Genomic DNA, 16,519 nt, shown 5'->3' on the forward strand with positions numbered 1-16,519 from the left:
TCATGCCGCCCTCCCACGCTAGGCCCCACACCCTGGGATGAAGCTCGGACCGGAGAGAGATGCCCTTTACTAACCGAGGAACCAAAGAAACTCAGGTCTGGGAGCCTTTGTTACCTTCCAATTTCCTCCTTGACTTCGTAGAAGGAGTGGAGCTTTCTTCGGTAACTCTGCTTCTCTGCTCCCTGCTCCGTCTCGCCTTGGTCAAATAAAACAGAAGAAATTCAGTGAGGCAGGGAAACGGGAGCTCCCATGTTTGCATTCTTTCTGTTCTCACCCTGCTGCCAGATAACACTTGCCACCCTCCTGGGGGCCGGCTTGGGAGAGGAAGGACCCCTTCTGTTCCCAGCCTGGGTGAGAAGAGGTCCTGTTCCAAGCCCCAGGTGAGGCTGGTCTCATTACAGACGCCTCCCTGTTCTGTGATCAGGATTCCGTCAGGTCTGGGCCCTTTTTGTGCTTTCTGTAGCACTTGGCACTGCCAGTTATAGCAGCCACAGAATGTCAGAAGGGAAAGGGGGCCTTAGAATGGCCAGCACAGAATGTTCAAGATGGAAGAGACCTTTGAAAATAGATCACAGAATGTTAAAAACAGAAGGACCTTTGAGAGCTTCATGCTAAAACCCCTCATTTTATAGAAGAAATAAAAATAAAGCTTTGTTTAAGGGGGGGAGGGGTTTCATTTGCTCAAGGTTAGTGGTACAGGCAGAATTAGAACTCGAGTCTCCTAACTCAATCCAGAGCTCTTTCCTTTTTTGCAATTTCCATTTCTTCCACAATAGTAAGCCACCTTGTGTTTTCCTCTCAGCTCATCTTTGTTTTGAGCTCCCACCTGAAGATATCATGAGGTCTAGGCCAATGAAGCCAAAGGTCTAGCCAATGAACTTCTCGCAAAAGAAGAGGGTCCAAAAATATTCATAGCTGCACTCTTTGTGGTGGCAAAAAAACTGGAAAATGAGGGGACGCCTTTCAATTGGGGAATGGCTGAACAAACTGTGGTATCTGTTGGTGATGGAATACTATTGTGCTCAAAGGAATAATAAACTGGAGGAGTTCCACGTGAAATGGAATGACCTCCAGGAATTGATGCAGAGTGAAAGGAGCAGAGCCAAGAGAACATTGTACACAGAGACTGATACACTGTGGTACAATCAAATGTAATGGGCTTTTCTACTAGCAGCAATGCAATGATCCAGGACAATTCCGAGGGATTTATGAGAAAGAACGCTATCCACATCCAGAGAAAGAACTGTGGGAGCAGAAAAATAGAAGAAAAACAACTGCCTGATCACATGGGTCGATGAGGATATGATTGGGGATGTAGACTCTAAATGATCTGTCTAGTACAAATATTAATAATATGGAAATAGGTCTTGATCAATGACACATGTAAAATCCAGTGGAATTGTGCATCAGCTATGTGAGGGGGTGGGAGGAGAGAAGGACAGAACATGAATCCTATAACCACGGAAAAATGTCTAAATTAATTAAATAAAAACTAAAAAAAAAAAAAAAAAAAAAAAAAAGAGGAGGGTCTGTGTGGCCCCGGGCACATCACTTCATCTCCATTGACTAGTCCTTGCTGCTCTTCTTAGAACTGGTACTAAGGCAGAAGGTAAGGGTTTAAAAAAAAAAGAAAGAGGAGAGGCTGCTTTTTGATAGGGGGGATTCGGGGCAAGTGGCTAGTACCAGGAGGGTATTCCCTGTGGGCCTACGGGCCATTCAAAGCCAGAAGTCCACAAAGTGACAGATCCAGCACAACAGGCAGGAAAATTTGGTCTGAATTTGGAGGTGATGGGCCAAAGCTCGGGTGGGTGAATGGTCTGTGCAGAGCTGGAAAACTCCCTCCCCAAGGGAGCCTCTGAGCCTCAGACTAAAGACAGTTGGCTTCACACAGACTCTTCCTGAGGCAGTTGCATTTTATGGCTATGTGAAACGGAGTTATTATGGGCTCGAATGTGCAAATTGGGTAGAAAGGGGGGCTGGTAGACATATATGCTGAGTTCAGGAACTCCTGTTGAATTGGTGACCCAGAATCGCACCAGGCCAGAAGATTAAAGATCATTTAGTCCAAACTCTCCATTTTACAGATGTGGAGACTGAGGCCCAAGAAGATTAAGCAACTAACTCATGAGTATTCAGCTAATAAGTAGAAGGTGGAGGCTCATGTTCTAAATCTAGAATCCCTTTATCATGCTGACCACCTAAGCCTAATGGTTTTAACTAAAAGTGGAGAGAAAGGGAGGAAAATGCTCCCACGTATTGGCCTGGTGGTATAGCCTTGGAGCCCAGGGAGCTGTTAGTGCCTCGTTTCCTTGGAAGCCCTGGGGCTGAGGGTCAGCCTGGGGCTGAGGGTCAGCCAGGCGCTGTCCTGAGGTTGTGAAGTGGGAGGTCTGCCTGGCCCTTCTTACTCTGTCCTCATGACAGGAGCGCCACCATTAGTGCCCATAAACGCAACCCCAGCGCTCCCCAAAGAAATGAGCTGGCAATCGGCTGAGGAGACAGTCACTACATGAGAAGGGAGCCAGACGGGACAGAGAAGAGGCTGCGCCCACCTACGGTGCCTATACAGATGGGTGCCGAGGATGGGGGATGATGAGGGGATCAGGCAGCTTAGTGGCCAGAAGACAGCTTTGACGGCAGAGGCCTCTCCTGAGCCCTGCTTGGTCGAGGCCTGGGCTTCAAATATGGCCCAGGAAGGCTGGGACTTTTTCAAGAGGCATGTATAGGATCTCTGTGTACTTCAACAATAACTGGCCGCCTCAGATCTGGTGATAATGGCTAAGGACAATAAGAAGAACTTTAAAAAGTGATGTTGGGGCAAAAGACCAAAGAAGACATGCCATTCCTTCTTGGGGTGGAGGGAAGAAGAGCAGAGGCCGAAAGCGGCTCGTGCCATCTTGGACTGCATTGAGGAAGATGCCGTGTCCAGAGTGAGGGAGCCGGTGTTGGTGGAGGGGGGCAGGGAGGGAAGCGGGGACCCCCCCGAGCTCTGAAGTCTTCTATTTTTCACCAGTTAGCAGTAGCCAGGCAGAGATGGCAACGTCTGCCTGGCTAAGCGTTTAACGGGTGTGTAGCCTGAATGAGTTCCAACAGGCTCGCCCCGCTCTGCTCTGTATTTACGGCAGTCCTGTGCAGTTGTGTATCGCTGATTCCCGGTACTGCTCTGTTTGCTAGTTAGACTGGCCTAGACTGTACTCTGCCCTTCCTACAGTTCACCCCAAGAGAAGGGCCTTCCACGAAGAGAAGAAGGGGCTTTTCTGCCTGGAACCCCCCAAAGCACTTGGGGGTGGACAAGGCCAACCCTGCTCTGTCCCTTGGGCTACCCCATCAGCCCTGCGGCTATTTCATTGCCCCGAACCTCTTCTTCAAATAGAGACTTTCATACCTCTGGACAAGAACGGAGTTCTGAGCCTCCCATTCTTGGGGTGAAACCCTGTTACAAACTTTGTAGTGGTTTTCCCACCACCGCGTTATTGTTTGCTTTGCCTCAATTAGATCGCAGCTAGAGAACTTGGTTTGTTTTAGCATTCAGCCTTTTAAGAAGGACATTATGAGACAGCCTCATGGCTCGGTGGATTAAGAGCCTGGTCTAGAGATGAGAGGTCCTGGGTTCAAAACTGGCCTCAGATACTTCCTAGTTGTATGACCCTGGGCAAGTCACTTAACCCCTGTTGCCTAGCCCTTCCTGCTCTTCTGCCCTGGAACCCATATATAGTATTAATACTAGGATGGAAGGTAAAGGTTTTTTTTTTTTTTAACAAAAAAGGACACTAATGTTAGGTAGAGGTCCTGGAAAGGGTAGAGGAGGGTGATCTAGAGGGGAGACATTTAATGGGGAATGCCTGAGTGGAGTCAAGCAGGTAAAGAGTGGTCCTACAGAAGAGGGGCTAGACTTGTTCAGCTCGGCCCTCAAAGGCAGCACGGCAGCAGAGGGATGCAGAAGGACAGGGTTCGGGCTCCATGTCAAAAACCAAGCCCAAACGACGTCTTCTCAAAGATGCCCGCTGTACCGGCATCAAGAGGGCCTTAGTGGGCTCCCTGCCTCTGGGGGTCTTCAAAAGGGAGCTGGGTAATCCCTTGCGGGAAGGAATGTCTGCTCAGAGGCAGGCTGGACTGGAGGACTTGTGAGGGTCCACCGGACTGCGGGTGTCTCTGTGTAAGGGCTGCTTGCTTCCTGCAGCCGTCTCTCGCCCTTGGCTCTAGGGTTTCCCTCGATTCTGTTCCTTCCTCCACCTTGTTCCTCCTGCTTTGGGCCCAGTGAGCTGCCTGGGAAGGACTGAGAAGGGGCTCCCCCTCCCCTGCTTGCATGTACACCCACTCACCTCCCTGGACCAGCAGTTCTGCTTTGCACAAGACCTCCCCGCTGGGGTTCCGGGCCAGGCAGGTGTAGATGCCCGCGTCCTGCTGGGTGACCTCCTTCAAGACCAGGGAATAGTTCGTGCCTTGTTGTTCTTGGAAGACTCGGGGGCTGCTGGTCAACAAGGTGCTGCCCTGAGGGGGTGAAGTCACAGGTCAGCCTTGCAGTCCCTTCTCTGTCCCCATCAGCAAGAGCCCCGCCATTGCTGTCTATTTATTCAACCTCAGCACTCACCAAGCATTCAGGGAATGAGAGTTTGTGCTCTAGAAGGGATTTTTTGGTAGGAGGACTAGGATTATACTGGCATTCAAAGCCCTCAGCTAGCATTTATTTATTTATCTACCCACCCATCTGCTCGCTCATCTATTCATTCATTTATTTAGTATTTTATTTATTTTTTTATTGATTAATTAAAAAATTTTTTCCCTGGTTACATGATTCGTGTTCCTTCCCTCCCCTCAGCTGGCATTCATAGGAATGGTACTTTAAGGTTTACAGAACACTTTGTTATTGTTCTTTAGTGGTGTTCCTGCTTGGGGTTTTCTTGGCAGAGATCCTGACGTGGTTTGCCATTTCCTTCTCCAGTTCATTTTCAGATAAGAAACACATCACCCCCCAGTGCAGCCATTTAACTTTGGGATGGTTCCAATTGTGGGGAAATTTTCCTTATATGAAATCAAAATCCAATTTCTTCCATTATTCCTACTTCAGCCATTTGGGGCCAAGAAGGACAAATTTATTTATTTCTCTTCTGTGTGGCAGCCCTTTAAAGCTGAGAAAAGTAATCAAGTCTCTCCCTTAAATCTTATTTTCTTCAAGAAGAACCTTCTTCAGTTGATCTCTATCTGGCTTGCTATTTTGTGCCCTTCCTGTCTTGGTCACTAGTGGACACATTTCTGCTAGTCTTTGCCAGCTTTGTACTGAAGATTTCTTGTATTCTTGATATGGTCTAACCAAGGCAGAAGAAAACAGGACAAGCACCAGCTCCCTTCTTCTAACTCCAATACCTTCTCATTACACCATGGTCTCTCTGCTCAGTAACCTATTTGATTGTTCAATTACCCTCTTTCTTCTCTTTCATCACCACCACTGCTGGCATCTAGGGCCATGGTGGTACTCTATAAGACAGCCATTACTGGCACATTCTTAGGAAAAAAGAACTCCTTACCTGGTACCAGGCCACTATGGGCTGAGGGTGCCCTTCAATGATTGCCTGGAACTTTGCTGTTTCCCCAGCCTGAGCCTGTATATCTTCAATAGTCACCTGCATGGATGGGGGTTCTAGGGAGAGAGCACAGTTAGGTTAAGCTAACTGTGGGTTGGGAACACAGGGAGAAGGAATGAAGATGGGCAGAAATTCCTTTCCTTTTTCTTTTCCTTTCCTTTCCTTTCCTTTCCTTTCCTTTCCTTTCCTTTCCTTTCCTTTCCTTTCTCTCTCCCTTCCTCCTTCCCTTTCTTGGTCTTTATTTATAATTATAGTCTGCTGTTCTATTGAGTTCAACTGTACTTCATAGTGGGCAGTGGGGAGTAGCCAGCTAACCAGCTGGTAGCCCAGACAATTAGAGAGGTCAGGAACCTCAACTGGAACCCTTAGGGAAAAATGTAAGAGTGGCTTATTCCATTCTTTGGAACCCTTTTCCACATTGCTAGAGTTTAAAGGAGCCTTAGAACAGAATGACAGAGCTGGAAGGAGCCTTAGAACACAGAATGGCAAGACTGGAAGGGATTTTAGAACACAGAATGGCAGGAGTGGAAGGGATTTTAGAACACAGAATGGCAGGACTGGAAGGAGCATTAGAACACAGAATGGCAGAGCTGGAAGGAACCTTAGAACACAGAATTGTAGGACTTAGAACACAGAATAGCAGGACTGGAAGGGACTTTAGAATATAGAATGGCAGAGCTGAGAAGGTCCTTAAAACAGAGAATCACAGAGTTAGGAGGCTCTTTAGAACCTAGAATATCAGAGCTGGGAGGACCCTCAGAACAAAAAATGGCAGATCTAGGAGAAGAATTGGAAAAGATGGTCTCTAATTTGTCCTGGCTGTGCCCTTCCATTTTTTAAGGCCCCTTCCGGCTCTGGGCCATCATTCAAAGGAGGGTGAGGAGGGACAAGAGCTGTCTTGCAGGTATCAAAGGCCATGAAAACAAGTCTGGGAGGTAATCAGGGCCCGAGTCAGAGGGAAGTTCAACCCCCCCCTCCCCCCTCCCCCAGTTCCTTACTTGTGATGCTCCCATCTCCAGCCTGATAGATGCAGGTCCTCTGTGTGGTCTCAACATAGATGTGCCTGTGGATGTCCCAGGCTTCCTCAGCGCCCTCCTTCCCTGGCCAAGAGGTACCCTCCATCCTGCAGACACAAGCGTAGGGAGGTAGTGAGCCTCTATTGTCAGCCCTGACTTGTCCTCATCCTGCCACAGAAACAGTCCAGGCCATGGTGACAAGGGGATGGAAGGAGGGGGAGATCTGTTGCTTTGTGAGGGAGCCAAAAAACCCAGCGTGATCACCCTGTTCCAGGGCTGAGTCTGACCTTGGGGAAAAGGGAAGCAAGTGGGCTGTGGGTATTAAAGGAACAAAGGACTGTTTGAATCCAGTTTGGGATTATCTTTCAGTGCAGATCCATTTCTCTAGCCATTGGAATCCTACTTTCTGTTTCAAGGTTGTTTTATTTCAAATAGCCTCCCTTCCCCACCATTTAAATCTCCCTCTACCCAACGCCTATGACAAATGATGTTTCATTTAAGGCCTTCCATTGAAAGGATTCCCCCTGGCCATTCCCATTAGATATGTCTCTCTTTCCCTCTGCTTCATCTCCGGGATGGATTACCCAGTATCCATCACCAGCCTTCCTCCCCATCCTTGCCAAGGGGGATTATTGAAGAAAAGGGAGAAGGTCCGGAATTGGGGAAATCAGAGGCTAGAGCAGCTCTGGCTAGGTGGGCAGAAGATAACTGAGTGAGAGTTAGGGGTACCTATTCCAGCCCTTCTCCACCCCCTCCCCTCACTGTACAGAGAAAGTGTTTGACATTTTTAATACATTGTCACTGAACTGAACAAACAATCTCATGTCCTTCTCTGCACCTGCCCTGGGGACCCTGCCAGCATTTTGTCTACAGCCCCCCTGCCCCAGGCCTGGCCCTAGCCCCAACTCAGAAGAAAGCATCCAGTTCTGGGGTGGGAGTAGTGGTGGTCACCGAATAGGGATGGTCCGCTCCTGGGGGCCCCCGTCTGCCGCTGCTGCTGCCGCTGCCGCTGCCTCCTCGTTCTTGCTGGTGCTTGGGGCAGGCTGGGGGCCCTTCTGGTCTCTATCCGGTATCTTCCCAGAGCTGTCCTGTGCCCCATCTGATGGAGACAATAAGGTTATAGGGGACCAAATGACCTGGGGCCAGGCCAGAGGAGGGGGGACAAGATTCCAGCTTGATCCAGAGGGTTGCCAGGTTGGCCCACAGAGGCAGAGACACATTTCCCATCAATGGCCTGGGAAAGGCCCAATACCAGTTTCCAGGGGCTGAGGAGGACAAGGTATCATGAAGCTCATCAATCTGAAGTGGTATCAGGGAGAGGTAAGGGCTCAAACTGGCTCAGGACAGCAGATTGCTAAATTTTCAGTGTGAGCATTTATACCTCAGAAATTGGCAAGCACTGCACATCAGGGCTTGCTTTCTTATTTGATGGAGAAAATGTTAATAATTCAGGTTGAAATTAAAAGTGTATTGTGAACCTATTTTTTTTTCCTTTTGGAGAGCTGGTTGTTAAATATTTACCAGTACAACACTGACTGGGGGTGAGAGGTGGGCTATAATGAGAGCAGGAAAAAGAAAGTCCCTGAAAAGCAAGGGCCTGTGTTTGTACATCAGACAGATCTTGTCTCTTGGCATTATGGCAGCTCTTTTTTTGTAAAACGCTGACCTTCCATCTTAGAACCAATACGAAGTATGGGTTCCAAGGCAGAAGAGTGGTAAGGGCCAGGCAGTGGGGCTTAAGTGACTTGCCCAGGGTCATGCTGCTAGAAGTGTCTGAAATGACTGATAAGACCTTTGCCCTGACAGTTGCTTAAAAAATAAAGCCTCAGCTTTGATGAGATGAAGAACTGACAGCCCACAGCAGAGAGAGGAGACAGAAGAACCTACAAATATCAAGATATCAGAGGCTTAAGACAGTCCCAGATGCCTCTGTAGCTCCTGAGAATGACACTGTATTGGAAAATAGTCACAGTATAAATGGAAAGTCCACTGAATTTGGAATCAGAAGACCAGTGTTTGATCCACTTAAACCTTTTAGAAATTTTTTTCCTCTATAAAATGGGGATAATGATGCCAGCCTTTCCTATCTAACAGGCTCTTGTGAGAAACAAATAAGGGATGAACTTAAAGTGCTTTATCAGCTTAAAGAATTATTGGGGAGGGGGAGCTAGATCTCCAGGCCAAGCTTGGAGACAGGAGGTCCTGAGTTCAAGTCTGGCCTCAAGCACTTCCTAACTACATAATCTTGGGCAAATTGTTTAATCCCATTTGCCTAGCCTTTGCCTTTCTGTTTTGGAGTTGTTACTAAAATAGAAAGTAAGGGTTTTTTCTTTTTTCTTTTTTTAAAGAGTTAAAGGGAAGGAAACAATCATTTGTTAAGTGCCAGTCACTGGGCTAAGAGTTCCACAAATGATATCTCATTTGATCTTCTCGGCAAATCCTGGGAGTTGGTGCCATTATAATCTTTATTTTATTGTTGAGGAAATGGAAACAGAAGGAAAATGACTTGCTCAGGATCACACGTCTAATAAGTGTCTGAGGCTGGGTTTGAGTTCAGGTCTTCTTGTCTCTGGGCTCAGCCACCTAGTGACCACTATTTAAAAAATAAATAACAATTATGATTAGGGTAATGGTGACCCAGAGTTACTGAGGAGCCAGTTACACAGTTGTTTCCTCTGTTTTGAACATAATCATATCATGTGTTTGAAAAATACACTCTAGATCAGTGATTCCCAAAGTGGGTGCCACTGCCCCCTGGTGGGTGCTGCAGCGATCTAGGAGGTGGTGATGGACACAGGTGCATTTATCTTTCCTCTTAATTGCTATTAAAATTAAAAAAAATAATTTCCAGGGGGCTAAGTAATATTTTTTCTGGAAAGGGGGCGGTAGGCCAAAAAAGTTTGGGAACCACTGCTCTAGATGGTTAATAATGTAAGCCAAAAAAAAAAAAAAGGCCTTGATACTTTAAAAATGCTTAAAAAGTTCAATTAGCTGGAAATATCACTTAGCTGGACTATATCCACTCCCCTCTCCCCTTGCAGGTGGAAGAGAAGTGCCATCTTGGAAATCCAAGCAATAAAATGATGCTGCTGATGCCACAAAGGGTGACACAGGCCTGGGCTGGAAAGGACCCAGAGCAGTGTTGAGGGACAGGCTTGATGAACTTGGTTCCTACAAGATTTATAGGGAAGAAGAATTCTTGTGGCTGTGGTTGGAAGCAGAGGTTGGGAAGGAGAGGGAATGGAGGCAAGATTTCTGCTTTGCCTCTAGCACAGCCTACTTAATTTGTATGTTTATTTGTGTATATGCTACAAGGAGCCCTGCCCTGCCCTCCCCTGTCCCTCCTCCCCACCGGACGGTCGGCGTTTAGAGGGTAAGGCCAGTCATAGCAGCACCCAAGCCTGCTCATCCCCCCCCTTTCTCTGTGACAGCCTGATGGCCTTGCCATGTTCATGCCTGAACCACAGAAGGGCACGAGCTGGTCCAGGAGATGCCATGAGAGTTGGGGGAGGCCTTGGATGCAGCATGATTGGAGTGCTTCAACTTCCTGCCTCAAGATGGACAACCATGGACCAACTTGGCCTAGGCACAGGAAGGTGGGTTTTCCCCTCCCATTGGAACTCCTGGCCTTAATAGGGACCCTTTGGGTCCTTGCAGTTAGAAGAGAAGTGCCATCCTGGAGATCTAAGTGGTAAAATCTGATTAGTCTCCCTCATCCATCATTCATAGGGAAGCTGGACTTCTGGCAGCCTCACTCACCCGGAACACAGTCAGGAACTCTGGAGGAAGTGAAAAAGGCTTCTGAGCTGGGAGGGAAGCAGCAGTCACAAAGCCCATGCAGCAAGGGGAGAGGGGAGGCTGGGGGCTGCTTGCACAAGAAGGAGAAGAAGCCCAACCTGGTAAGCTAAAAAGCAGGGTGGTTAGTGTTAGAAGCCTTCAGCCCACATGGTTTCCCCATCTGTCCATCTGTCCATCAGGCTGAGTCTCAGGGGATGGGATGGCTGCACTCTCTTTGGGGAGCCTGAGAGTTATCAAGGGCAAGAATTTTACCCCCTCTGATCAGTGGGGCGGTGAAATGACCCCAGACCCCGGCCCCAGGTTCTTCTGAGTAGGGCCTATCAAAGTGACATGACCATCAGAGGCCTCTCAGGCCCACCCAGCTCTTCAGCCAGCAAGGGGGATCCTCCTAGAGACTCTGGGGGAGTTCAGGGAAGGGGGGTGCATCTCCGGAACACGTTGGAGTATTGATTCTGTGGCTGGCCCTGGATTTCTAAGCTTAGTAACTCCTGACTTTTCTTTCAAGCTCCTGGGTGTCACTCCTTTTCTCCTCTCAATGCATTCTAGGCTCCAGCTGAGCTGGGCTATATATTTTTTTCCAGATCTGAATTTTCCTTCTCCTACATTTGTGCAGGTCATCTCTCATGTCCAGAACACAGAGAAATACGCTCATCTCCATTCACCGCACTGGTTCCTTTTCTTCTAGGATCAGCTTAGCTGCCACCTCCTTCATGAAGCCTTTCTTGACTTCAGCACTCACTGAATATAGTCTCTCCTCACTCAGATCTTCCTAGGGAAGTAGTGCCAAATTCAAATACAAACAGGGGCCATTAGATTGTACATAAGGATTCTTGCAAGCTGCATATTGACTTAGAAAAGCTACATAGTAATATTCTCTGTTTCTGTGGGTTCTATTTATTTCATTAAATATTTCCCAAATACATTTTAATTATTAAAATCAATTTAAATTTAATTTGATCCTCATTTGGGAGTGTTGTGGGCCACAAGTGTGATCCTTCCCTTCTTCCCTCCTTCCCTTCCTTCCTGGCACCTGGTTCTTTAGGGATTCAGTCTGGTGTCTGAAGGCTGTGTTAGGCTGGCATTAGGTCTTTGCCTGAGGTCCCCATGATCCTTGACTCCAGGATGGTGCCCCAAAGTGATGTTTCCATTGAAATAGTGAAAAAGGCCCAGCCAGACTAACTCTGTTGATTTTAAACTTCAACGTTAATAACCCGACCTTTCTACCCCTTTACATCCCTTCCCCATTCATGCTGTCTCTGAAGCTTTTGTTTCCCCTCAAGCCTCTCATCCCAGAAATCCTTCCCTACACCCCAAGAAGGGGAATCTCTCCCTTCTGAGCTTTTTTCATAGCTCTTTACACTAACTCTCTGTTCCACTTTCCTCACAGTCCCTCGCGTCATAGTTTTGGGTTTGGGTTTTTATTCTTCCTTCTTCTATTCAATTTGGCTAACATTTTATGAAATTTCTACAATGTACCAGGGATGGCGCTAGGAGGTGCTCAGGATACAAAGACAAACCCCCAAAGTCTTTTCCCTCAAGGAACTTCTGCTCTTCTAGAGGCGATACAACACAGAAATCCATAAGGTAACTGAGGAAAAAGAAAGTACCAACAATTGGGGGCACAGGAAAGGCTTCATAGAAGAGGTAGCAGCTCTGGGAATACATTCCAGGCAGGAGATGAGAGATGGAATTTCCAGTCTGGGGAGTCATCAATAAGTCAGTTTGGCCAGAATGCAGAGAATGGGAAGGGATGCGACGTGAAATAAATCTTGAAAGGAACCAGAATACGGAGGGCTTTAAAGGGCAGGCTAGGGAATTTGTATCTTATTCTAGAGGCCAAGGGAAGCTAGTGAAGATTCCCAACAGGCGGGTGCCATGATTAGCTTTGTTCCTCTACATGAATTGCATGGTCTCAGAGAGCTGGGTCTGTGCTGTGCCCATTTAATTGGACTCGGTACGTGGAATGTGCAGGACTCTGCAAGGCGTCAGGGCCCCCAAGGCAGGGATGAGACAAAGCCTCTGCGTTGGGAGGTCCCGTGCTGCGCACAGAAGAGGTGCGTGATGACCTTCTGTAGCATCCTGGGGAAGGGAAGGGAACCCGATCTGAACTCACACCCTCCTCCCAGGGCTGCTCCTTGAGAAGGAACCACAGCCCGCTTTGATCATCTATAGATGGGGCTCCCACCTCCAGGGCCCACCTCGGAGGGAGGCCGAGGCGAAAACGAGCCGCCGTGTAGGACGTAGTGAGACGAGCCCCCGGGATCCCCTCACATTCAACATGCCTTAGAAGGAGCCTCAGGAATAGGCAGATGGACACAGACACAAAGCTTAGTGATCTGTTCTTCCCAGAGCAAACAGGCTAAAGGGGGCAGAGAGAACATCTCGCCAGGGCCCCAGCCATTCACTTGTCTCTGTCTCTTACCGGGGCCTAGTGGACCTACCCTGGCCTCTTCCACTGTGGGTCTGTGTGCCTGTTTTCTGGGCGGTCACAGGCCTGCCTTCTGTGTCCAAAGGAACAGAGACTCCAGGTGGAGGGACCTCAGAGCTTGGGCCCAGTGATGCCGCATCCACCAGCCTCCTCAAGGCAGTCTGGATCTCCTGGTCAGCACGCTCAAGGGAGGCCCGGACAGACTCTTCCAGCTGGGCCTGTGATGGAGCCTTTCCTATGAATGACAACAAGAGCTTCGGTTTGCCTGACCTTCGGACCTTAGGATAATCTAGTCTATTCCTTCATTTTATTTAATTAAAAAAGCAAAACAAAACAACTTTACCTTCTGTTGTTGAATTAATACTAGGTATTGATTCCAAGACAGAAGAGTGGGAAAGGCTAGGCAATTGGGGTTAAATGACTTGCCCAGGATTGCACAGCTAGGAAGTGTCTGAGGCCAGATTTGAACCTGGGATCTTCCTTCTCCAGACCTGGTACTCACCACTGAGCCACCTGGCTGTCCTTTCTTCATTTTAAAGAGGAGGAAATGAGTCTCATCGAGGGTCAGGGACTTGCTAAGGTCACAAAGAACAATTCACTGAGGCTGAGCTGAGATGGAAAATGAAGCCCAAGTTTCAAAGACTGACAAATCGGTAGAGCAAGAAGAATAGCAGAGAATACCTCGTCTGTACTCCATCATTTTACCGAGGAGGGGGTCCTCATTAAGTCTCAGGACTGGGCCTGGAGCCCAGGTTTCTTGACTTTCATCCAATGCTATTTCGGCCAGGTTGTTGAAGTTTGTCCCCCAGGGTCACTAATCCTTCCAGAATGTTGGTCCCTGGCCTCATGCATAACTCAGGCCAAATAGCTGAGTGGGGAGGCGATGACCCTTGGCCCTTCCAGGTCCTTCCCAGCCCCAAGCTCACCCTTCTCTCTCCCACTGACTTTAGGACACTTTGAGAGTTGGTGAGCTTTAAAGAAGTCCTTGGGCTAGAAAGGCAGATCTGTCACCAGGAAGGCCTGGTCTTCCAGCGGGAAACAAGGCACAATCCCCTTTCTCAGGTTTTCATCTCCCTAAAGTGATTGCCATACACTACCCCCACTTCCCACCTAACGATTACCCAGGCTAGGCATGAAGAAAGTGCTCCTTAATTACTTGTTGAATTTAATTTCTACTCTACCGACCAGAAGACACAAAAACCTCATTCTGGTGAGATGTGTCCCAATCCCCTCTCCTGGGGAGGATGTGCTGCTCTACTGAGAGGCCTGACCCTGTCGTCCCCCCTTTGCCCCTCTCCCCCCACAATCTCCATCAGGAAACTTCAGCACCTCCCACTCGGCTTCTAAAGGCCTTGGGTTCAGCCTATGTGTCCAGGCTCATTTATACCTCGCTCCCCATCGTGTCTCCAAGTGGAATGTGAATTGCCTCAAGTATGGGGACAGGCTCACTTTTGTATTTGAAACTCCTGTGTAGCTTAATGAATGCTTGCTGAAAATCAAAGGTCAGTGTTCCTGTTAAGTATATTGTGTTTATATTTTCCCTTCCATTAGAATAATCTCGGCATTTTTTGTTGTAGTCTCCTGAATATTTTATTCCCTGAAATGGGGTGTGAACTAAGTCATAAGAAAGTCAATGAGAAAATTCCTGGAAGTCATGGCAACTGGCCCATTCATTGGACAGATTTTGTATGTGGCTGAATTCCCTCTAAGAAAACACATGCAAAAATGAACGAGGTAATGGACCAAATCTGGAACTCTTAAGAAAAGAATGAGATGAGGGTAGGGACAGGCTGGGGGAGAAGTGAAGTCTCCTAGACCAGGTTTGATTTATTCCAAACCTTCCTGAAATATAGGAATTGGCTGCTGTATAAAATCTAAATAGTTGTATAAAGTTTCTTTTCAGTCGAGGGGAAAAAAAACACTCTCCAGAAAAACCCCCCATGAACTTTTCTCCTCATCAGCTTTGACAAGAATGACATAAGCTAATTAAATTTTTGTTAATTAAAAAAAGAAATTCTTGCTGATTCCTCTTTCTGGTTCCTGGATTTCCTTCAATGAGTCTATCTTTTAAATATACAACACTCCCCACCCCTTTTACCTACTCTGATTCTTATAAAAAATCAATACATTTTATTTAGCTACAACAGGCCCAAACAAATTGGAGATTCTTAAAACTGGGAAGACTTGTTGTAGCCTAGTATTGTTTATGTGGGAGGCCAAGACAAAGGCTATGGGAGGGACCCGACCAGAGGTATCAAACACCTGGCCAATAGTACCAGGTAGCTCACAACACTTTCAAGTGGGCCCAAGCCTGATTAAAATACAGTTGGGAAATATTTCACAAAATAAATAAAAACACAGATATCAAATTTTAAAACTAATTTTTCATACAGCCCACAAAGATCCTTCTAAAAGCAGGAGTGGCCCCATTTCTATTTGAGGGAAGAAATACAGGCATCATCATTTCCATTTCACAAATGATTCAATTAGGGCTGAAAAATGACTTGCCTGAAGTCACACAGTGGCAAATTTGGGCCTCTGACTGAGGTCTTTTAACTCCTTGCTCAGTGCCTGTTTTTCTAGACCCAGGTGGATTCCCCCCATTGGCCATGGCTCCACCATCTCTGGGCTGATCTTTATCCCTGGATCTCTAGGTCTGGACTGATAAAGGGAAATGAGGATTATATAATGCTGGGGACCCAAATGAGACACTCTGGAGCTACATTTTCAGTGGCTTGAAGAATGGCTGGGAGTAGCAGCTGCTCCATGGAGAAATCGGGTCAAGAGCCAACAACAGTGACAAAGGATGCAAGACATTTATTGAAATGAAATCAAGCATCAGATTGCATCTTTGTAATTTCTCTCTCCTCCCTTCCCCCCATCTTCCAGAAGCTGAAATTTCTCCTCTCTCTTGCCACGTGCACCGCTGATGCCTGGGAATCAGAGCACCACGGCCCCTTTCCCATAGTCTCCATTTTAAATAGTCCTATTGCTTTTAAATAGTCCTATTAAATAGTCCAGAGTAACCCCCTTAGGTTTCTTCAAGTATCCAAAAGGCTGTCACACAGGAGAGGAATTAGATTCCTTCCGCTTGCCACATAGGGCAGTACCAGGAGTGGTGGGGAAAGAGGCAGATTTCAACTCAATACAGGGAAAAACTTCCTAAAAATAAGAGCTGACCCCAAGTGGAATGGGCTGCCTCAGGAGGTAATAATATGATAAATAATAATAATAATAATAATGATAACTTCCATTTCTATGGCACTTGTAGGTTCACAAAGTGATTTCCTCACAACAACCCTGTGAGGTAGGTAGTGCAAGTATTATCCTCATTTTACAGATGAGGAAACTGAGGCTCAGAGAAGGGAAGGGGGACTTAACCAAGGTCTTAAGAGGGAGTAAATGGCAGAGGTAGAACTCCGCACCTACAAGTGGGGTTCTTCCCACTAGCCCATACCATTAATGGTCTCTAATCAGAGGCTGGATGACCATGTGTCAGGAATTTTTGTAAAAGAAATTCTTGTTTAGCCCAGGACTGGACCACATGCCCCCCTGAGGCCTCTTCTAGCCCCGTGGTTCTGTGATCCTGTGAGATATTGCCACAAGCCCCAAATCACTGAGTCTTTGAAGCCTCAAGAGAAACTTTCTTTGTGTGCTTCTCACTTGGCTTAGAGCACATGGATGTATTAATACCCCAT

The 16,519-nt window shown here is 47.3% G+C and overlaps 1 protein-coding gene across 1 annotated transcript in view; it reads right to left on the reverse strand.

Annotated features, from left to right (window-relative positions):
- The window catches only part of OBSCN (obscurin, cytoskeletal calmodulin and titin-interacting RhoGEF), a 301,647-nt gene that overhangs the window by 37,752 nt on the left and 247,376 nt on the right, over window positions 1-16,519 (reverse strand). Inside the window, exons 81-83 of the mRNA XM_044676976.1 lie at window positions 5,523-5,635; window positions 4,312-4,488; window positions 115-185 (exon numbers count right to left, since the gene is read on the reverse strand). Of these exons, the coding sequence (XP_044532911.1) occupies window positions 115-185; window positions 4,312-4,488; window positions 5,523-5,635 (361 nt within the window). The remainder of the gene's footprint in view (window positions 1-114; window positions 186-4,311; window positions 4,489-5,522; window positions 5,636-16,519) is intronic.

The sequence above is a fragment of the Gracilinanus agilis genome, chromosome 1, assembly GCF_016433145.1.
Source record: "Gracilinanus agilis isolate LMUSP501 chromosome 1, AgileGrace, whole genome shotgun sequence".
NCBI classification, from domain to species: domain Eukaryota; kingdom Metazoa; phylum Chordata; class Mammalia; order Didelphimorphia; family Didelphidae; genus Gracilinanus; species Gracilinanus agilis.